Here is a 24087-nt window from a genome sequence, read left to right on the forward strand (position 1 = left end):
CGGGTGTTTGGGGCGAGTATCAGCACTGGAAGCCGGAGCGCCCGGAAGGCACGCGTGGGGGGCCAGCGCCGGGGTCCACGCGCTCTTTACGAGTGCTTTTTGCAACAACAAGTGTGTTTCCTTCGGGACCCAGTGCGGCACTTGGTTCGCTTTCGGCCACTCCGACGAGGGGGTCCCCGGGAGCTGTTGGCTCACCCGGGCTGGCCGGCTCTCACCAGGGTCTCCTAAGGGCTCCCGCGCGGAGCCCGCCACGCCGCCTTCCCACCAGCGCGGGGAGACCCGCGGGAGCGCGCTCCCGGGGCTTTCGAGGAGCCCAATTTCGCCCTCTCGGCCCGGGAGCCCCCAGGCCCGGGCACCGCTCGGCCGGGGGAAGCCCTCGCCTCGCCCCTCGGCACAGGCCCCGCCCCCGCCCCCACGCGCCACCCGAGCCCCTTCGGCGCCCTAAGGCGTGCCGACCCCACCTGACCCGCGCGTGTGAGGGGCGTGGGGAGAGGCCGGGCCCGGCTCGCCGGCCCCGGTCCGGGAAGCCCCTTCCCCTCCTAGCCACTCCGACGGCAGCGGAGACTCCGACCCGCCTCCTCTCCCCGCCCACGCCCGCGACGTCACAAAGAGTGACGCGGAGGCAGAACAATCACAGGCCTTCCTCCCCGCCTCGGTCGGGGGTGGAGGGCGGGGCAAGGGGAGAGAGCGGAAGCACAGGGCTTCGGGGAGGGGGGGGTTCTCGTCTAATCGCGGTCGTCCAATCAGTGAGCCCAGGGCGGGGAGGGGGTGGGGCCCCAAAAGGGGGGGTGGGGGGTGGGGCCAGGGACTGGGTAAGGTTCTCCGGGCGGTGGGCGGGCGGCCGGCGCTTGAAAGCGGCCAATCAGCGCGCGCCGGCTTCATTCGGAGGGAGGCGTGGGGCGTCGCCTCCGCCGCGCGCGCCGGGGGCTGGTTGGGGCCATGAAACAAAAGAAACCCTGAGAGAAGAGCCGCAGCCGCTGCCGCCGCCGCCCGCCGCCCGCCGCCCGCCGGCCGGCCGCTGCCCCCACCCCCCCCCGCCACCCCGCCTCCCCTGCCCTGCCCTGCCCCGTCCTCCTCCCGCGGGCCCGGGCGGTGCTGGCGCTCCCCGGCCGCCGCGGCCGGCTCCCCTGAGGGAAGGTGTTTGCGCTCTGAGCAGGGCCCGGGCCCGGGCGGTCATGGGGCTCGCCGCCCGCCTCGCCTGACACGGTCTCCCGCCGCCGCCATTGACAGCGCGCCGCCGCCGCGATGCCGAGCGGCAGCTCCGCGGCCCTGGCCCTGGCGGCGGCCCCGGCCCCCCTGCCGCAGCCGCAGCCGCCGCCCCCGCCCGCCGCCCCGCCGCTGCCGCCGCCGCCGCCGCCGCCCCCCGGGGCTCCGGAGCCCGAGCGGGACGGGCTCCTGCTGCGGGAGCGCCTGGCCGCGCTAGGCCTCGACGATCCCCGCCAGGCGGACGCCACCGACCCGACGCTGCGGGCCGCGGTGGCGGCGGCTCAGGCTCAGGCCCGGAGGATGGCGGGGCTGGCCCCGGAGGAGGCGGCGGAGCTGGAGCTGGAGCTGGAGCTGGAGGAGGAGACCGAGGCGGACGGGGACCTGCCGGAGGAGGAGGAGGAGCTGGAGGCGGAGGACGAGGCGGAGGAGGAGGAGGACCGGGACCGGCCGCCGCCGCTGCTGCTGCTCTCGCCGCCCGCCGCCGCCGCCGCCGCCGCCGCCGCCCAGAGCCACCCGCTCCCGGGCGGGCCGCTGGGCTCGGTGCTGCTCCCGGCGCCGGCCTTCGACGCCAGGGAGGCGGCGGCGGCGGTGCTGTACGGGGGGGACGATCCCCAGGGCATGATGGCGGCGATGCTGTCCCACGCCTACGGCCCCGGCGGCTGCGGGGGGGCGGCCGCGGCCGCGCTCAACGGGGAGCAGGCGGCCCTGCTGCGGAGGAAGAGCGTCAACACCACCGAGTGCGTGCCGGTGCCCAGCTCCGAGCACGTCGCCGAGATCGTGGGTCGCCAGGGTGAGTGGCGGCGCGGGGACAAAGGAGCCGGGAGCGGGCGGGCGTGGCGAGGGGAGGAGAGGCGCCGGGCCGGGGTCGCGGGCGCCCTTCACGTGGCCCGGGCCGAGGGGGCTGCGGAGGCGGAGCCGCCGGCCCGAGCGTGCGAACCCCGCGGCCCGGGCGGAGGGATGCCCGCGCTGCCCCTCCCCCGCGGCCCAGACAAAGGGAGGCGTGCGGGCCGGGCCGGGCCGGAGCGGAGCGGAGCTGGGGGGCCCGGGCCGGGCCGGGCCGGAGCGGAGCTGGGGGGCCCGGGCCGAGCCTCGCCCCGCCAGGCCGGGCCGGGCCCCCGCCTGACAGCGCTGCCGGGGGCCGGGGCGGACGGATGGCGGCGCCGCAGCCCGCTGAGCTCATGGCCCCGAGTGGCCCGCAGAGCTCACCGATGAGAGGCGCCCGCGGCCCGGGCCTCCATCGCCTCCTTCCCTTGAGGGTTCCAAAAGGCAAAAGCTTCTGAAACGTAGAGATTAGGTCGGGGGGCTCCTCGCGGCCCGCCCCGTGCCGGGGTGGTCGAGCTAAGGTTTCAGCCTGCTGGTCTAGGGGGAAACCCGGAGGAATCGCCAAGATTCCGGCCCCACTTTGTGCAAATGAGGAAACTGAGTCTTGAAGTAGCTTGAGAGAATCTGGATTCAAACCCAGGTTTTCCGACTCCAAATCCACTACACTGCCGGTCCTTTTTATAGGAACAATTAAGCTTGAGGGATGGTGCTTGGTTGGGTGGCGAGTTTCTCGCCTGTACACAAAGTGACTACAGTACAAAGCAGCATAGGTGTCGTCAAGCCCCAAATGGGATGGAGTTAAGATAAGAGTCTGGCCAGGGGGCATGCGATGATGCCGCTGGAATATGAACTGGGCCCTTGAAGAAAGACTGGAAAAGAATTTTGAAACCTAGAGTTAAGAGAGGAAAGATGTAAGCGCACAGAGAGAAGGCAGGAAAGAACTGCTGGACCTGTTCGATGACTATAGGTGTAGGCTGCGTTAACCGGAAAACAGGACTCTTAAATCACAGTTACTAATAAGCTAGTGCTGGAGAGGAATATTTATGCAACTGGCTCAGGGCCGAATGCTGTGTAAATGAAGTGGGGATTTGTGTGTGGTTCCTATTAAGAAATGGACAAAAGTGCTATCTTCAGAATATGAGTTTGGAAGTTTTTGAATTTAATAATACACATTAAGTTCTAATATCCTGTCTTGTTGACCGTTTCCCCATTGTTTTAAAAATACACTATAAAGTTGATTTTAAATCGGGTTTTCACTTACAGCACTCTCAAACTCATAAAGTAAAATTGAATTAATTCCAAACTCCTTACTGTATTTGAGTTTGAATGAAGAGGTAGCAGATGAGACTGGAGTTGTGGGTGGTTGATTTTTACCCTTTGGTTGATGCTAGCTGTGACTATATTTTCCAAACCAAAAGTACAAATTTATAAACACTGGGTTTGACAAAGGAATACTGCAGTAGCAGAACTTCATTGAAAGTGCCTTTTTTCTTTAAATCCTTTTCTGGAGTGTATAGTAACCAGAGTAACACTTTATTAACTGGGAAGCAAACAGGATTATGTTTCTTGGGATGTGCATATAATTTTAATATTTATCCATAATCGTTTTTTTGCACTTTGTCACAACTTTGGGGGAGAAATAACAAATTTCATATTATTCTGTACCTTGTTTAAGAGCAAAGACTCATTCTGATGACATGACCCTATTTTTCTATTATTGAGGTAAAGAAGCTCCTTTAACAGCAGAGTATTTCTACCCATTAGAGAACTAAAGGGGATGTCTGATGATTTTCAAAAAACCTTTCCTTTGAATATTGTGGTAATTTGTTCCCTATAACATGGGTCAGCAAACCATGGCTCTTGGGCAGATCTGCTCAATCTGAACTAAAGGTGGTTTTTTACATTTATCAATCCCTACTCTAGGGTGTTTTAATAATAATCTCATTTCATAGGATCATAGATTTAAATCTGAGTGTCATGCTTATTTCACAGAGGAAGAGATGAAGCTAATGAGATTATTTATCTTGCCCAAGGGTGTCTCATCGCTGGTGGCTAAAGTGGAATTTTGAACCCAGCTCTTCCAGACTTCCAAGTCCAAGGTTTTATCTTGAGACACAATACTGACTTTCTCAGTATTCACTCCTTTTAAAAATAACTAAAGCTACATGATTTGTTCGGTTTTTTTAGTGGAAAAAAATTTTGTCCCGAACAATATCTATTCTTGCCCGTTTATTCATTATCTGAATGAAGTCTCTTAACTGGGTCTGTAAATTGTCTCAAACAAACATTTATGACTTTATTTAAGAAGCAGTAGTGGACAAAAGTTTCTACTACTTTGAAATTCAAAGTTCCAAAGATCCTTTTGGTATCAATAGCCTCTGGTGGTGTCTTTAAAACTTTTTCAAAGAAAAACAAAACTTAAATTTCTTCCACCTGCAAGTGGGTTTTTGTAAATATTTCATTACTCTGGGGGTATTGGAGGACTTTTCCCTCTCATTTCAAAATGAAAAGTAATGTGGACTAGTCAAGAAAGGGTAGAAGCTATTAAATATAAAAGCTTTATAAAATTGCATATAAATTATAGAAAGACATAAATATTTGTCAAGGGATTGTCCCATAATTGTCAAGATTGTCTTTCCTCAAATTATGTAGATTATTTGTAAGTCCATCCCCACCCCTTAAAATGTATGCTTCTAGAATACAGTTACTGCTTTTGTCTTTGCACCCTGAATGCTTAGCACTTAATCGTATTTGTTGGATTGGTTTGTCATTCAATAAGCATTTATTAAACTCTTAACTATGTGCCAGAAACTGATTTTTAAGGGAAGGCCCAAGCAACTGGAGGAACTGGGAAAATTGAGTGTTAAATGAAGTCAGAGAAATTGAGTCAGCTTTCCTAAGCTTGAGGAATAACCATTACAAAGACATGGAAACAAGAGGTGGAATGTAATGTCCTAGACCCTTACTGTAGTTGGATCATATAGTATGCGGAGGGAAATAAAGTATAAAGGAGAATGCCAAGTTCTAAAGAACTTACAATGTCAGATAGGATTTTATTTTGGATCCTTAAGGGAATGGGGGGACCATTGTAGTTTTCTGGGAACAAAGTGGCATGGTCAGTCAAATACCATCATTTCACCAGATAGATGTCAAAATTGACTAAAAGATGATGAGAGGTAGAATTCTGAACAGTAGACTACATTTATAATAATATTACAATAATGGTAGAGTTGTCTTATTGCCTAGTAGCTCATGATTTTGCCTAAGATAAGATCTTAGGAGATCTACCCTAAAAATCAATCGATCAATGAATATTTAGAAGCTCCTACTAAGTGCCAGGCACTATCCTAAGCTCTGGAGATGCTGAGAGGCAAAAAACAGTCCTGCCCTCAAAGAGCTCACAATCTAATGGGAGAGGCAGCAGGCATACAAATATTATAAACTAAGCTTGTATACTAAGTAAATAGGGAATAATTTTCAGAGGGAATGAACTGGAATGAAGATTGGGAAAGATTTCCTGTGGATTCGATTTTAGTTGGAACTTAAAAAGGAAGTGAGGTGGAGACAAGGAAGAACTTCCAGACATGGGGGGGACAACTAAAGAAAGCTCAGTCTTGTCTGAGAAACAGCCAAGAAGCCAATGTTACAGGATCAAAAAAGAGCAGGGGAAGAGGAAAGCCTCGAGAATATGTTATAAGAGACTTTGAATGCCCAAAAGAGGATTTTATTATTATTATTATTATATTTTTTTTTTTTACTAATAGTGTGTTTGTAGACCTTAAACATGGAGAAGAGTTCTTCCTCCATTAGGCTCTACTAATTGAACATCATTCATCTGTTGACCCACTGGTGTAGTATGTAGTATTATATTATAATTGTTACAATTATGTCCTAAAGTAATTATTTCAAGTTTCTTCTCAATTTCCTGGAGTGGTTCTAGTCAGGATTCTATTTGTGGATCAGCTTTCAATTTTTAGCACAGCTAAATTAGTTATTACTATACATTTAATAGTTATCTTAGCCCATAAGATTTGCAGAGTTTAGAATTGGAAGGGACTTTAGAGATAATCTAGTCTAATTACCTTATTTTACAAATGAGATCCAGAGAACTTGCAAGTGTCTTACTCAAGGACATACTAATAATAAATTACAAACTCTTAGATCCAACCCAAGACCTGAACAAGAATCTTCCTCTACAACATATCCAACAGGTGGTCATCCAGCTTTTGCTTGAAGACTTCCAGTGAAAGGGGAAACCACTACTCTTAAAGCAAACCCATCTTTGAGTAACTGCAATCTAAGGGGAAAAAAATTTCCTTATAATTTCCTTAAATTGACCTGTTAGAAATTTCCACCCATTGCATCTGCCTCAGGCTTTCTGGGACTAAGCTGAACCCTCTTCTACCACAGATTTGGAAAATTATGATGTGCTACACTGCTATAATCTTATCTCCACCAGTTAAAATGTCCCCACTTCCTTCAGCTGATCTTTGACTTGATCTCAGGGTCCTTTGTGATTCTAGCTGTCCTCCTTTGGCCACTGTTCTAGTTTCTTAGTGTCCTTTGTATCATGGTGCTATGGATGGAGCTCTGGACTTGGCTGTGTCCCTGGACAAGTCACTAAATGTAAGTTGGGATTACAAAAGCATGTAGTTCCCAGTATTGATATGAAGATCAAATAAGGCAATATTTGTTTTTAAAAAAAAAAAACTTAGCTCAAGGCCAGGCCACATGCATAAGTGGTGCTTAATAAATGCTTACTCCCTTTCTAAAATTTGATGAGCTTCAAAAATTAAAGTATCCTAGAAGTGATCTGTAGAATACTGCTGTACTATCACCTCCCTAATGCAAATCACAATGCATTAGATTTTTTAGACCATAGCAATGTATGTTGCTGATTGAGTTGTATTTTATTAAAACCCACAGATCTTTTTAGAGACATACTATTGGCTGGCCAAACTTCCCCTAGCTTGTCCACATAAGCTTGTTTGTGTTTATTCTTATACCCAAATCTGTGGTTTCATGTATATAAGTATTCCCTCCACTAGTGTAGCTCACAACCCAAACATTCAATTTTACCTTTAAATTTGGCCCGACTTTTTAACTTTTCAAAATATTTTTGTAACTTGACTCTGTCATCCAGTGTTTACCATTTCTCCTGCATTTGCCATCTTACAATAATCCTGCTAATTATTCTGTCATTGATGAAATTTTGAATTTCATACAGATCCCTTGGAGAGTCTGGATTAGGGGTGGCTAGGTGGAGCAGTGGATAGGGCACCATCCCTGGAGTCAGGAGGACCTGGGTTCAAATCCAGTCTCAGATACTTAATAATTACCTAGCTGTGTGGCCTTGGGCAAGCTGCTTAGCCCCATTGCCTTGCAAAAACCTGAGGGGGGGGGCTGGATTAAAATTTAAATTTCTATGCCATGTTGACCATTTCATAAGTGATTAACTGAAACAGTAGTTCCAGTGTTTAAATTCCTCTATGTACATTGTGTACTTTTCTGTTTCTTACTCTAGAATTTTTAAATTTGACCAGGAAAAATAGATAAGGCTCACTTTATGACTAGAATTAAATTACCAGAAATCTCATTCTCTGAAGGAAATATTCCTTTAATGAATATATTATGATTTTCATATGACTCATATTCTTAATTTAAGAGAAAGGGATGAGGATAAAAAGGAAAATTGATCTAATAGATAAGATGGTTTAGAAGCTAGGAAGACTTGGGTTCAAGTATGTAATCTCTTAATAAAAGTTAATTGGTTGACATACACTAGTCATGTGATCCTCATTGCCCTCTAGGCTACTCTCTAAGATTATAAATGTATTAAAATGTTTTGATCTTTTCTTTTAAAAGGAATTTCCTCACCTTGGAGTTCTTTAAACATTGTGAAATCATATGTACAATTTCTATTCAATTTATTTAATATAGATGGTGTTAGGTTAATTACCCATCTTCAGTTTCTATATTTTATCAAGTCGAGCATCTACTACAGCTTTTTTTTTTAATTTAAGGCAATGGGGGTTAAATGGTTTGCCCAAGGCCAACACAGGTAGGCAATTATTAAGTGTCTGAGGCCAGATTTGAACTCAGGTACTCCTGACTCCAGGGCTGGTGCTCTATCCACTATGCCACCTAACTGCCCCATACTACAGCTTTAAAAAATTTATAAATTTTATCTTAATAGATCAATTTGCACTAACAAACTATTGGGAAAGACCAAGTTTCTGTAATTGTTTTGCAAGTGGGTGGAGATTCTATTGCCTTTTCTTCTTGCCCTTATTCACCTAATGAACAATATTATTCACTGGAGAGGAAGTGAAAAATAAAAACAATTGCATTTAAAGGGTGTTTTCTCCTCCCCCAAGTTATCAGCCATCTAGAAAATTATTTAGAAAGTTCAGGTATCTGAAAATTCTTCTTTTCGGAGATTTTTACCTATTCCTGTGACCTTTCTATGGATTACACTTCCTGGTTTCTTCTTTTGAATGTTAATATACTGTAGATCAGTGCTATCAAATGGGGTTCCCTTCAGATCCTTTGTATATATTAGCACTGATACTTAACTTTTTGTTAGAAAAGTTGAATTTTACCTCAAAAAAGCTTACTTCTGTTTTTAAAAATAGTACTTAAATATTAAAAGTTTTGTTGTATAAACTAACTGAATATTTTAGGGAAATTGTTCCGATTTATTTAGCAGTTTCTGGAATGTGATTTGTTTCAATTTCACTGAAATATACATGAAAATCAAATTTCCTTTATCTTGCCATTCTTGATTCTGCACAAAAGTTCTGCCAAATTCTCTTGATGTTCAGCAAGCCACTTTAACTTCTCTGAATTTCAGATAGAAAGAAGTGCCTACCCTTTTACTTTAAAGGGATGGCCTAAGGATCTGTAAGTGAATGAGGAAGCACTTCTTTGCTATACAAATGTGAGGTGAGGCTCCTCAATTATTTCAAATAATAAATCTGATTTTTAGACAGTATTTTTAAACTTTTCATCACTATTGCTGCTTCATTTTTTATTCTCCCTTTCAAATTCTATATCCTTCCTATCCCCCCTACCCACACACACACACACACACACCTCTACCCGTTATCCCATCCCTTGTTCTCACAACTCTGGCAGTTTGTCCAGGTTAATATTTGAGCTGCTACTAGATTTGTCATTTTTCCTCCTGTTATTACCTGGTAAGGGGGAAAGAAGTATTATCTGCCCTCTAGGATCTTGTCATTTAAAAGGAAACAGTAAGAAGGTGGATGGTTAGTGGGTGTTCATTATGATTTTAAGAGAGGAGTCAAAACACTTGGCCACTCACTACTCCCCATGGGCCACAAAACCTGATTACTAGGAATTAGTAACTTTTTATATAGTGGTATTTTTTATTATTTCCAATTACATATAAAGATAGTTTTCAATATTCATTTTTGTAAGATTTTGAGTTCCAAATTATTATCCATTCCTTCTTCCTTCCCCAAGACAGCAAACAATCTGATAGAGGTTATATATGTAGATATATTTCCATATTAGCCATGTTGTCAAAGAAGAATCAGAGGAAAAGAGGAAAACATGAAAGAAAAAAAATTAAGTGAACAACATAGTGTGCTTTGATCTGCATTCAGATTCCATAGTTCTGCATGTGGATGGCATTTTCCATTTCTTTTGGCATTTCACATTTCTTTTGGTATTGTCTTGGATCACTTTTTTTTAAATTACTGAATAAAACTAGGTCAGTCATAATTGATCATCACACAGTGTTGCTGTTTACAGTGTTCTTCTGTTTCTCCTTTATTTCGCTCAGCATCAGTTTGGACAAGTCTTTCCAAGTTCTGAAATCTTTGTGCTCATCATTCTTATAGCACAATAATATTCCATTACATTCTTGTATCATAACCTGTTTAGCCATTCCCCAATTGATGGGCAGCCTCTCAATTTCCAATTCTTTGCCAATACAAAAAGAGCTGCTCTAAATATTTTTGTACTTGTGGGTCCTTTTGTCTTTTTTGTGATCTCTTTGGAATTGCTGGATCAAAGGTTATGCAAGTTATCCAAATTGCCCTGCAGAATGGTTGGATTAGGTTCACAACTCTACCAGCAGTGGGATAAAAGGGTCCCAGTTTTTCCACATCCCCTCCAAAATTTATTTTACTTTTCTGTGATGTTAGCCAATCTGATAGGTGGGTAGTACCTCAGAGTTGTTTCCATTTGTATTTCCTCTAATCAAGAGTAATTTAGAGCATTTTTTCGTATGATCATCGATGACTTTAATTTCGTCTGAAAATTGCCTGTAGATAGATATCCTTTGACTATCAATTGGGGAATGACTTATATTTTTAAAATGAGTCCTTTATCAGATACCATGAGAAGCACCTGAATTGGATTTGAGTGTAAGGGTACTATACTAAGTCACCAGCCTCACTCTCCTGAGCCTCTATGTACAGTGGTCAGATATGGATCAAGACTACTGGAGATGACCCTGTTTTCAAGACAGTTGGGTTAAGTGACTTGCCCAGGCAGCTAGTATCTGAAGTTGGATTTGAACTGCATCACCTTATCGTCCTCCTTTATCAGAAACACTTGACTGTAAAAATTGTTTCCCAGCTTTCTGATATGCTTCTAATCTTAGTTGCATTAGTTTGCATTTTATTGCATTTTATAATGTTTTCTATCTCTTTCTGGTCATAAATTCTTCCCCTCTCCATAGATCTGACAGATAAACTATTATTTACTCTAATTGGCTTATGATTTATCTAAATTATGACTCATCCTTTGTCTAAGTCGTGTACCAGTCTTAGCCTTATTTTGTTGAAGGGTCTGAGGCTAGTTTCTGCCATACTATTTTCTAGTTTTCCCAGCACTTTTTGTCAAACAGTGAGTTCTCATCACAGAAGCTGGAGTCTTTGGGTTTATCAAACCAATTTTTATTATAGTCATTTTTATTACTTAGTAGTAGTAATAGAGTATTATAGTCATTTACTGTTTCTTTTGTACCTAACCTGTTCCACCACTCTTTGTTAACCAGTACAAATAGTTTGGGGTTTTGTTTTTTTGTTTTTGATTGTCACCTTTAGTTTTAGATCTGGTATGGCTGGCTTGGCTTTTTTATTTTTTATTTCATTAATTCCTTTTATATACACGAGCTTTTGTTCTTAGTTTTTCTACCTCTATAAAATAACTTTTGGCCGTTTGGTATGGCACTAAATAAATAGATTAATTTAGGTAGAATTGTCATTTTTATTATAGTGTCTTTGCCTATTGCGAAAATTTTCAAAAATAAGAAATGCAGTAAAAACAATTCTATATTTTAAAACTATCATTATGCAACCCATAGTACAATGTAGTACTGTATATAGATTTTTTAAAGGTACTAATGAAGAAAAATTTTGTTTTAGGAAACACCAGATTCATTATTTGATCATCTCTTTTGAATTATCTGTTGATAGGCATTTTAAGGAACAGTACATAATAATTTTCATTGCTTTTGTTTAAAATAAATTTCATTTTTTGTGCTTCCCTTGTGGCTATTATGTTTTTTACTTTCCTCCTCTAGTGCTATCAGTGGTTACCATAGAGATTTGCAAAGATTAACCCTGAAGATGTCTCTGAAAATTGCTTTCTAATGGTAATGCCTATAATCTTAACTATAATGATGTGAATGACTGCACAAATTAACACATTATACAGTAGCATTTAGTAACTATTGCTGGGAGTTTTTCTTAAAATAGAGACTCTTGACTCTTTTTTTGTGTAAATATAATAGGACTTCTTTATATTCTTTAATAAATTACTTATTTGTGCATATATTCTTTCTCTTCCCCTCCCTCAATAGACCTTAAGTTCCTTGAGATCAGTAATTGTTTCTCATTTCTCCAGAGGGCGTTGCATGGATAGTAAGCACTGAAATGCTTAAATTGAATTTTGTTGAATGCTAATGCTGGAGTATAAAGAGTATATATTTCTGTATCTTCAAATTTGTATTGTTTTTTAAGAGGAATATGAATTAACTTCAGTACATATGGGGAGCATATGGTCTGACCTGAAGTAAAACTGTATGACTGAAACCATATAGTGAATGACTTTGTGATTGAATTTCACTATAGTAAGAATTTTTAAAAGCAATGTTAATTATTTGAGGTTTGAAAGATACCCACCCCTGAAAGTGTTTTGGATGATAGAAGGTTTAAAAAATTAAATCTTTACTGGTTTTTTGGCCATTTTCTTTTTTACTCTGTCTCATTTTTCTAATTTTTCTCTGCCTGTTCATAAGTATTTTGGGCCTAGTGGAAAAGGCTGGTGCTGACTGAATCTGAAATCTGGGTTCTGATCCCAGCTCTAGTACCTACTGATAGAATGACCTTAAACAACCTCTTTGAGAGGCTAGGTATCCTAATTGTAAAACCTCTTCTTACCTGCCCTTTCTATCAAATTGTAATGCAAAGACGTCAACAAATATAAAATCTTTAATAATAAAAATAAATGAGATAATTTCTTTTAATTGACACTCCAAATTGTTTTTGTGCTGTCAGAAAGGGATAGGGATAGAGTAATCCTGTTATTTCGATGTCATAGGAAATTTTTACCTTTTACCAATGCCAGTCTGTTTTTCTGCATTTTATAATCTCAGAGAATACCCTTCCTAGAGCATTGAGAGTAAGTGACTTGCCCACATCACTACTAGTATGGGTCTAAGGCTGTGGACTGTTAATTGCTCATCAAAATGGCTAATGTATTTTACATGTATAAGTAAAAGCATGAAAATACATTTTTATCTACCCTGGTGTAAAGTGCATAAATCTACAAGTTAGAATAGTAAAATTGGCTACTTTAAGAAATTAAAAACAAATATCAGAATAAAATATTTGCAAAATATAAAATACTGCTTTCTCCTTAATTTCCACTTTTCCTATTTGAAAAGTTCCTTTAGGACAGGTGCTGCATTCAAGCCATTTATATCCCCTGCACTTTGTACATAGGTAACTCAATAAATTGACTTCAGGTTGGTTAAGTTGGTGGCTAGGTCCCATGGCATTCTGGGCATTGAAGTAAAAACAATATTATGCCCTGGCTCTTGCCTAGAAATTGACCTCCTTGCAGCACTTTCTGAAATTCTGGGATATCTTTTAACTACCACCCTTCAAAACCACAGGAATTATATCCAACCCAGAGGAATATCACTTCAGAACCACAACTTTCTGACCTTTTTCTTCTTTTAATGTATATTTATTATTTTCTAATAAAATTTGGATCCCATTTCCCCAGAATATGGTGACATATTCCTTATGTTTCTATTGTCCTTTTATCTTTTTTCAAAACATAATTACATATATTTTCATTTTAGCTTCACAATAGACTTAAGACAGATAAGGCAGCATTCCATTTTATAGATTGAATTGCTTAAAGAACATGTGACAATGATTGGCAAAGATAAATAAAATCTGGTCTGTTTTGCCCTTTGTTCCTTGAATTAGATAGACAACATTATTAACCTCTAATGTTAATTTTATTAGTTTAAGAAAACAAATTATGCAATTTTCCATGTACTCTTCTTCTTCTTCTTCTTTTTTTTTTAAGCATGGTTTACTGCTTAATAGTCCTAGTCTGATTTACTCTTGGTTTTTAGGGTAAGGTGAGCAAGTCTCTGTGTAAATTGATTATTACAACTTTAGAGTTAAACCTCCCATTGGTTTCCCTCTTCCTGAGTTCAAGTCTGGCCTCAGACAATGCTTACTAGCTATGTGACTCTAGGTAAGTCATTTAACCCTGTTTGCCTCGGTTTCCTCATCTCTAAACAAAGGAACAAGGCTTAAATGAGTAGCCTGTTCCTTTTTTAAAGAGGAGATAGTTTTTTTCTGAACAGCCTTGTTGTTGGTAATGCTTAAAGCAAGTTATCTTGCTGTAGGTGTTATCTATATGTAGCTGAAGAGAGGCAAGTCTTGGGGAGGAAAAAATTTCGTAGCTTCTTAGAATATAAGCAAATTCAAGAATCAGCCTCTAACAATTTCATGTCATCAAATATCATTTGGCTTCTATTTTGTGCTATTTCTGTTAACTATATTCAGATATTTGTAAAGAAAAATTTGTTACCTTTCCGGTATTGTCAAGGTTATTGTCAGTCTTTCGTTTTTATGTAGTTTATCACACAGAATTGTTCTCATTTTAACCTCAGTCTCACTATCAAAGATCAGGTCTGCAGGCATTTGTTAAATAGTGCCTACCAGCAGGACCAGGTACTGTGGTAAGTGCTGAGGATAGAAAATAGGACAACAGAAACTCTTAATAGGGAAACATCATACAATACAAGATATCTATGTAAAAGAATAAATTGAAGATAACCAACAAAGGGAAGACAATAGCAATGAAAGTCTTGTTGTGGAAGGTGGAATTTTAGCTAGAACTTGAAGGAAACCAGAAAAGGTGGGGGGGATAGCAGTGTTTTGGGAAAATTCCAGAATTAGGGGGGTTGGATAATGAAAAAGCCAAGAGTCAGGAATTGAGGTGTGCCTTGTAATAGGAATAGTAGTAGATCAGAGTAGTAGTCAATGGATATTTAAGTGGATACTATATTCTAGGCTGAGCTAAGAGTTCTAATAGGCCTTGCCCTCATGGAGGGGCCAGAAATATAGGGGGGTGGAAGGTAAATTGAAGGAGGGAGGTGGAGAGACATAGACACATTGATGAATGATATTCTGCAACCAGGGTGGGAAATGGTCTGAGAAGGTGATAATTTCCAGAACTGATTACATCTTGAAAAAGGATGAATTTCAAGAGATGATGAAGTCCCATCACCCCACATTACACAAAGTATGGGGGGGGGCCCGGGGGGGGGGGCCCGGGATGAAGGGAGAGAAGAGTGAGGAGAAACCTGAAGGGGGAAGAGATGAGAATGAAGAGTACAGTTTTTGCAGCAATGTACATAAATAACTGTTGTAAATTAAAACAATCTGGGAACCAGCTCCCTATTAGTAAACACTTGACAATAGGTTAACTTGCTTATGGCTGCCCTTGAAGTTCAAGTAGTGGTTGTTTATTTCTGTGTCTATTATGGGGGTGGCATTTTTAAATTTAGAAACCTGAGAAAGTGTGGCCCTGCAGACTTAAAAGTGAATACAGTAAGTACTTCCACTGCATTTGTGAAGTTGTAGCATTTTAATGACATCACTTAATCATTCTGTCTTTCTGCTTTATAAATGGAGATTTGAAGTATCCAGTTTGGGTTGGAAAGTGCCATTTTTGTATTTAACATATAGTATTGAAGGCAATTATAATTTTGGTATTTCTCCCATTGCTTTCTGGTTTCTTAATCATTCCCCCTCCCCCCAGTCCTTCTATTGTATAATATTAGTTGAATTTTAGGGGATTTTTTTTTTCAAAAGAATAATCGCACTATAAATACTGCTTTTAGGCATCAATAAAAATTGTGAGGTCTTTTGATTTTCTAATGGTAAATTGCACCTTTGACTTAAATTCCTGTTTTCTTAAGAATTGCTTTATACTTTAATACAATGGACTTTTCACCTGCCAATTTTGCAATTTGAGGCAGCTGGTGGTGAAATGGACAGAGTCAAGGAGATCTAAGTTCAATTTGGACCTTAGATACTTATTAGCTGGGTGACCTTGGAAAACACTTATTAGTTTCCTCAGCTATAAAATGGGAATGATAATAAATAGTGCCTACTTCTCAGGATTATTGTGAAGATCAAATGAGATTTTTAAAAAAGAATGGCACATAGTATATATAAATGCTTATCCCTTTCATACCCGTCTATCTGATTAGCATGTAGGGTTCTTTTCTGTGCTCTCTCTGTAGGCTGACTCAATTAGCTAGTGACCTTTCCATAGGTCGTTTTTGTTGTTGTTTTAAAAAATGATTTTCAAACAGATGAGTAGACCATTGAGTTGTATTTTCTTTGTTACTCATTTTCCTTTTCCAGATATTACCTTGATGTATGACATCTTTATCCCAAAAAAGTCAAGCCTTAACAGAGCTATTTAATTTTCACAAAGTCATAAATATAACACATGAAGTTCAGCCATAATAATACTGTAACATGGGACATGTTAAAAAGTATTTCTAAATATTGATTATGCCTTCTGAAGAATCTTAAAAATTAAAAGCAAAAAGATTGGTTTTGTGCTGATATTTATCAAATTGCAATCAGTAGACTAAGGTTTGTTAATTTTACCAAGGGATGTGAATAGTACAATTCCATGATCTGCTTTTTGACAAGGTTGCTTTTTGCATTAATATTTAAAATATCTGCCTTGTATTCAGGACTTTATAAAATATCCCATATTGAATAAATTAAGATGATGAACCTGGATTTTTCTTTAAAATAGTTGGAATTTCTTAAATTTTCCTCCTGTAGTATCACCAGAAAGTAAGTGAAAATAATGGCCTTTTAGGTGTACTCAATTTCTGAAGCTCAGTTCTTTTCCTTGTTTAAAAGTTTATTGAATAATGAGGGAGTTTGTTTTGCTTGATTGCATGTTTGTAACAGTAGTTGTTACAAACAAGCACCAGATGTTGACTTCACTTGAACAACTTAAAAACCTTATGTCGAATACTATAATAATAAAATCACTAGCATTTATATAGTACTTTAAAGGTTTGCAAAATGCTTTATAATCATTTGATCCTTACAACAACCCTGAGTTATGTCCATTTTACTGATGAGAAGACTGAGAGAGAGGTTCCTAGCATTACATAGCTTAGTATTTGAAGCAGGATTTGAATCAGATCTTTCCAACTCTAACATTCTCTTCATTGGGACACCAGCTTTTGAATAGATACTAATTTATATGTGCAGACTCTATAAGTGATTCTCTTTTGTCCTCACAAAAGGCCTGCTTAGATTGGTACTCTTGATTGCTATTTTACATTTGAGAAATCTGAGGTGAACAAACCGTAACCATACCCAACGTGTATGAGGCCTGTGATTTGAACACTAATCCTCCTTGCCTAGAATTAAGGGAGATTTGGAAATATTTCTTAAATAGATTCTGGGATTTTTAGATGATGGAACTTGAATAAAGCCAAGGAAATTTGTGTTTACTAACTTACAAACCAGTGTTTTTTCTACTATATCATTTTAGCTGACCTTTCTTAAGAATAGTTGTGTTGAGGAGGGGTGGCTAGGTGGCGTAGGAGGGGCGGCTAGGTGGTAGTGGATAAAGCACTGGCCCTGGAGTCAGGAGTACCTGGGTTCAAATCCGGTCTCAGACACTTGATAATTAATTACCTAGCTGTGTGGCCTTGGGCAAGCCACTTAACCCGGGTTGCCTTACCAAAAAAAACCTAAAAAAATAAAAATTAAAAAAAAAGAATAGTTGTGTTGAGGACAGCTTGAGCCACAGATACAGACACAGAAAAGCGTTTTATGGACTGCCAAAAAAGGCAGTGTGGGGTTAGGTTGCAGAGAATCTTTAACCCTAAGCCAAGAAATTTGGATTTTAACTGAAATTCTGACTCCCCAGACTGGCCACGTGACTGCATGAAATCTTCTGCTCAGTTGCCCCCAGCTCTCAGAAACACTTCTTCCCAAGTCTAGGAATGTTAATTCACTCAACCCTGGGCCACTTCTCAGATAAATTAATCCTCTCCCATGTCCAACTGTGGAAGTGGTGGGAGAGGTGAAACCAGAGTTTTTCAATCTAATCACATTCATGGGCCCCATCCATTGTCTTCTGGTATCTTGCCATCTCCCCTGAAGGTGCTTAATTCTCCTACTCTACCTCAACCTTGATCTGGGAATAATGAAATATTTCATTTACTATTGGAAAGAATAGGAATATGTTATCTTCTCCAACTTCAAATCTCAGCCAAAATCTCACCTTTACTAGGAGCCTTTCCCAACTTCTCTTAATCCTAATGCCTTCCCTCTGTTAGCAATTTCCTATTTGTCCTGTATATTTGAGAGCTAAAATTACCTTTTCTTTTTATCCCTAGGACTTAGCACTTAGTGCCAGGAACACTGTGTTGCTGGGGCTTCACTGACCACCTCCAACACCACTTTCAGTATTCTTCTCAACAAACTTTAGTGGCTCCCTGATCTTTAGGATAAAGCCTTGTTCCATCTGATTCTATCCTATCTTTTCAAGTTGATTACATACACAAACTTCTTTTCACACTGCTTATGTACTACTTATTGAGTCCTTGACTCACCATTTCCATTTGCCACCTCTATAGTTTTGTGTTTTTAGATTTGTTTGCAAGGCAATGGGGTTAAGTGGCTTGCTCAAGGCCACACAGCTAGGTCATTATTAAGTTTCTGAGGTTGGATTTGAACCTCAGGTACTCCTGGCTCCAGGACCTGTGCTCTATCCATTGCCCCATCTAACAGCCCCACACCTCTATAGTTTTTGCACTGGCTATCTAACCAAGTCAGTAAGCATAAATACTTGATTTATGTCAGGCTCTGTGTTAATGACCACTTGTGGGGGATAAAAAGAAAGACAAAAAAAAAATCCAACCCAACTAAGCCCCAGCTCCTAAGGCAGCTCACAGGGTCATTCCTTCAATATATGAAGGAAAATTAGGACATGATGGGGGAGGGGGTGCAGAGATGCCACTGAGATTAAGGAGGAGACTAGGAAAGGCTGATTGAATAATGGGAGTTTAAACTGAAGTTTGAGGGAAACCAGAAAGGAGTTGTAGGTATAGTTAGATAGCCAGTGAAAAATGCTCAGGGAAGGAGGGTCTTGTGCTAGGGAAATAATACCTGCAAATGAAATTGCTGGTCTGCATCTCAACCAGAGCTATTTCCCAACCTGATAAATTCAGGGAACCGGCTTGGAAGTATTGCCATTTGAAAGATTCTTAGGTGTTCAGGGTCCTAGAATATCTGAGGGGAGATATGGAGCAGGATGACTGAAGCAGTGACTTGCCTGTCATATGCTATAGTTATGTACCTTGATGTAAAAAAAAAGGTTAAGAATCCTTTTCTTAGAGGCAAGATTTTACACAGCCTTTAACTGCTAAGATGTATGGCACAAATATTTCAGAAATGACTGCCAAATCTGACTTGTTCTAGTGCTGCCTCACATTTCTCTATACTTCAGCCACAGATGATAGAAATTATGAAACTACAATGAAGCTCCCAGGATATTTTACTATATTTCATTTTCTTCTCCATAAATGGTATCCAGTAGTGTTGACTTATTTTCATGTATGTATGTATCTGTGTGTATTATATACATAGATAATACACACACACACAACAGACTTTATTCCCACAAAGTATCTACCTTTATTTGTTTCTATAAGAGTACCAAGAAACTCAGATTTCCTAGGCATAAGGCCAAGCTACCTTCCCCCCCTAATATTTTCACTATTCTGCTGCCCCTTTATTTTCCTTCCCAGCCAATACTAACTTAAGAAATACCTTTTATATCTAAGACAGAATTCAGTTGCTTCCTGGTAGTATTAGATGTGTTCATTTGATTTCCATTAAATGCTTTTTCCACTCTTTCACTAGATGTTTTTTCACTTTTCCACTTTTGTCCTGATCTTTTTGAATTATGCAAATCTACTTGATGAAAGGTAGCTCTACTTGTTGATCGAGCCACCTGTTTTCTGTTTGTCTTGTATTCATGTGACCAACTGTCATCATTGGAGGAAGGGAAAAGTAGTTCTAACTCTTAACATCATCCTTCTTTACTTTCCCTCTGTTCACCCCTACTTCACTCACTTCCCTAGCATCAAGTAATTTTATTTTTTTTACAATAAAAAGATTAACTTATATACTATAAGATAATTGTTGTCACAACTTCTTGCCCATAATCTCCAAACTTCCTTTGACTCCTTTAACCTATATCCATTTATTGCATTTGACTAGATCCCAGGTAATTTGTTTTCCATAAATCAAATATGACAAACATTTTCTCTTAGCCATCAAAAATATTGGCTTTGAAAGAAGGTGGGATAGAGCAAGGAAAGGAAGTTCAGCATTAGACATTCCATAAAGTGACTGATAGGAAAAAATAAAACAAAAACAACAACAAACAAGCAAAAAGCCCAGGCATTAATTTAATCACTTTTGAAATTCACTCTTGAGTTAACTAGCATAAGTAAGAATGTCATTCCTTTTATGTTGACCCTGTGTAGGCTTTTTTGTTTTTAAATTTTGAATGATCTGGTTCTCTGTTTTGTATGCTTGGATATTACAGGTTTCTGACCTTGGAATTCAGTGAATGTTATCATTAATTATGTCTTACTATAGCTATCATAGAAGGTAATTTAATATTGATTATGGACTCCCTCTCCCCACTCCCAGTTTGAGCTGAATGCAGTGCAAAGCATAGCACTAAGCCTTCCAGCTCCTATAGTGTCATGATAGAAATTTGATGTCCAGGCAGCTAGGTGGCGTAGTGGATAAAGCACTGGCCCTGGAGTCAGGAGTACCTGGGTTCAAATCTGGTCTTGAAAAAACCTAAAAAAAATTGATGTCATGCAATCTTTGCTTTGCAGCACCTTTTACTTTTTGTTTTAATTTAGACTCTTGTTTTCCTCAATATATTTTATATATGTAAATCTGAAAAATCTCAACCTTTACTTAAAAGCTGCAGTGGCACTTATTGTCTTTAGGATAAAGTCCAAACTCTTCTGCTTTCATTAAATCCTTCATACTTAAACTCCAACATGTCTTTCCACACTGTTCTCATATCCCACTCCTCCCTCATCCTCACTTTATGCTCTAGCTAGATTTACCTACTTAACTCTCCCCATACGTGATATTAACCTGTCATCTTATGTCTGCATAGATTGGCACCTCTCCAAATAAAAGCTTCCCCTTTTCTTACTAGATTCCCTAGCTTTCTTCAAAGTTCAACTCAGGATCCCTTCAGATCTTCTTGATCTTTGTAGTTCTTAGTGCTCCTTGACTTTCTGCCTGCCAAGTTACTTTGGATTTTCTCTGTAGCTATTTACCTGCATACTTGTTTTCTCCTAGGAGAATTTGTAAGATCTTAAAGGATGGATAGGGAACTGCCAAACTAGTTGGGGGGGGGGGGTTGTTTGGTTTTTTTTTTGTTTTGTCTTTGGTATCCCCCTATACAAGTCAGGGAATAAATTAGCACTTATTGAATTGAGTCATCTTACCTTAATTATAATTAGTTGACATGACATTGTATTCATAAATAAAGCTAAAGTATTTTTAATGAGCAATTAAGGAAATTCTTTAACAAATCTTTGACCTTGAATTAGCACCTTTACAGCCCTATGAGTATTTCAAAGAACGATAAACTCAAGTGCCTGTGTTGTTCCTCTTTTCACCTTCTACAATATTCTGGGTTTCTACAATATTCTGGTGTGTTTTTTGATCTGTAGTCTATAAATTTGTGTTAGAGCTATTACTGTAATTGCAGATTTTTTATCCAGCATGTAAAATAGGATAAGCTATTGGTTGATCCAGATTGTCAGCTTGGACTGTGGGGGGGGGACCCACTCATGTTCTGTTGTTTCAATGATTCAATTATGATAATTGTAACTGCTGAGTCTAATTAATGGTACCTTTATTATTTAACAATAAGTATTTTCCTAAAAGTAGCCCATCTCAACACCCTTAATCTTAATACTCCTGCTTGAATCAAGGTCCCCCAATAGTCATCTGTTCCTAAGCATAAGAGTAGCCTCCTAATAAAGGCCACCTTCCATTTCCCTAACCTGAGACTACATCTAAGTGATGGTAATTATGTGTTGCATCCTGAAATACAATACAGTATTTATGCTGTATTTTGCAAAGTTGAGAGGAAAAAAGAGCATTTTGTTTTATATTCTTTTTCAGTGGTGACACCCTTATACAACAAGAGGGTACAAACTAAAATTTGATTGTTTTTGCCAACTATCTGGTTAAAATAGGTGGTAGTTACTAAATGATTCCTTGATTTTTAGCATTTGGCAGTATTCAAAATAGTCAAATGTTAACAGTTTTCAGTAATTCCCTCTGGTTTCAATACTCCCAATCACTTGGCACTCAAAACCTTGAAAAAAGTGTTGATTGGATCCTCTTCCCCCTCCCACTAAAGACTTTTTTTCTTTCTTTGACAGGTTGTAAAATTAAAGCACTAAGGGCCAAGACAAATACATATATCAAAACACCTGTTCGTGGAGAAGAACCTATTTTTGTTGTCACTGGACGGAAAGAAGATGTAGCCATGGCCAAAAGGGAAATTCTCTCAGCTGCTGAGCACTTCTCCATGATTCGAGCATCTCGCAACAAAAATGGTCCTGCACTAGGAGGGTTGCCGTGCACACCCAACTTGCCAGGTCAGACCACAGTCCAAGTCAGGGTACCTTACCGTGTTGTAGGGCTGGTGGTTGGACCCAAAGGAGCAACAATTAAAAGGATTCAGCAGCAGACCCACACATATATAGTTACTCCAAGCAGAGATAAGGAGCCTGTCTTTGAGGTGACAGGTATGCCTGAAAATGTAGACCGAGCACGTGAAGAAATAGAAATGCATATTGCCATGCGTACTGGAAACTACATTGAGCTAAATGAAGAGAACGATTTCCATTACAATGGTACAGATGTGAGCTTTGAAGGGGGCACCCTTAGCTCAGCATGGCTTTCTTCCAATCCCGTTCCTCCTAGCCGCACCAGAATGATATCCAATTATCGAAATGATAGCTCCAGTTCTTTGGGAAGTGGTTCTACTGATTCTTACTTTGGAAGCAATAGGTTGGCTGACTTCAGCCCAACAAGCCCATTCAGCACAGGAAACTTTTGGTTTGGAGAAACACTACCATCTGTGGGCTCAGAAGATCTTGCAGTTGATTCTCCTGCCTTTGACTCTTTACCAACATCCTCCCAAACTATCTGGACTCCTTTTGAACCAGTTAACCCACTCTCTGGTTTTGGTGGTGACCCTTCTGGTAACATGAAGACTCAGCGTAGAGGAAGTCAGCCATCAACTCCTCGACTCTCTCCTACATTTCCTGAAGGCATAGAACATCCACTTGCTCGGAGGGTTAGGAGTGACCCCCCTAGTACAGGCAACCATGTTGGCCTTCCAATATATATCCCTGCTTTTTCTAATGGTACCAACAGTTACTCCTCTTCCAATGGTGGTTCCACATCTAGTTCACCTCCAGAATCAAGACGAAAGCACGACTGTGTGATTTGCTTTGAGAATGAAGTTATTGCTGCCCTAGTTCCATGTGGCCACAACCTCTTCTGCATGGAATGTGCCAACAAGATCTGTGAAAAGAGAACGCCATCATGTCCAGTTTGCCAGACAGCTGTTACTCAGGCAATCCAAATTCACTCTTAAATATATATATATACATAATATTATATCTCTATATGGACTCTTAAAAGCATGGGTATAATGGTACCCCCCAGTAAACTTCCTAATGAATTCTTATGACTGTTATCAGGCTTTATTGGGATTAGGCTAAAGTTGTTAGTAAACTTGTATTTTCTAAAAGGCTGCTATGGTAACACTAAACCTTAAGTGGTCTCTGTCTACTAGTTTGGTTTTAATTACTGTTCTAATAAACAGAGACATAGTTCACATAAGATTGACTAAGTTGAGTTCAACTCAGCTTTCATAACTGTAGAGATGCTAGGCTTTATAGGCCTTATAGACCTATGAGAGAAGTTGTGACTTACTATATTTGAAGGCGATAAGTCCCATAGCCTAACCATATTAAAAGTTTATGGAGGGTACATGGCATTATTGATCTATCAGACACTTCCAGTGCTGCCTTCTTTACACTGCCAGTTTTGAAAAACAGGTTTTTTATTTTACAACAACTTATGCCTAATTCTGCAGGATTGCAAGTAACTTTTTAATGCATAGTTTTGACGTATTGGAATGGATAGGGCTGGTGGCAGTTGAATAGATCACTGTTAATAATTTGGGAAGAAAACTGCTGCATTGACCTTCATCTCGCCCAGAATTCTTGTGGATGGTGTGATCAGAGGATCAGGAATGGATTTGTCTCAATTGTGAATTCCTACCCATTGTTTCTCTTAATGTAATGTACAAAAATCTATTTGGATTTTTCTCATTTCACTAAGAGCTTTGGGGTGCACATATTTTGGCTAA

At 40.7% G+C, this 24087-nt stretch overlaps 1 protein-coding gene across 1 annotated transcript; it reads left to right on the top strand.

Moving 5' to 3' along the window:
- Window positions 1-727: 727 nt before the first annotated feature.
- On the top strand, window positions 728-23400 carry MEX3C (mex-3 RNA binding family member C). The gene is made up of 3 exons (XM_074206495.1): window positions 728-746; window positions 1157-1996; window positions 22082-23400. The coding sequence occupies exons 2-3, from the start codon at window positions 1246-1248 to the stop codon at window positions 23305-23307; spliced, it is 1977 nt and encodes a 658-aa protein (XP_074062596.1). The 5' UTR covers window positions 728-746; window positions 1157-1245; the 3' UTR covers window positions 23308-23400.
- The last annotated feature ends 687 nt before the right edge of the window (window positions 23401-24087 follow it).

This window comes from Macrotis lagotis, chromosome X, assembly GCF_037893015.1.
Source record: "Macrotis lagotis isolate mMagLag1 chromosome X, bilby.v1.9.chrom.fasta, whole genome shotgun sequence".
Lineage (NCBI taxonomy): Eukaryota > Metazoa > Chordata > Mammalia > Peramelemorphia > Peramelidae > Macrotis > Macrotis lagotis.

Excerpts from the sequence above, each read along its gene's own strand:
- MEX3C (XM_074206495.1), top strand. The coding sequence starts at position 1,246 with ATGCCGAGCGGCAGCTCCGCGGCCCTGGCCCTGGCGGCGGCCCCGGCC. Across the intron at positions 1,997-22,081 it reads CGAGATCGTGGGTCGCCAGG|GTTGTAAAATTAAAGCACTA; the intron begins GTGAGTGGCGGC and ends TTTCTTTGACAG.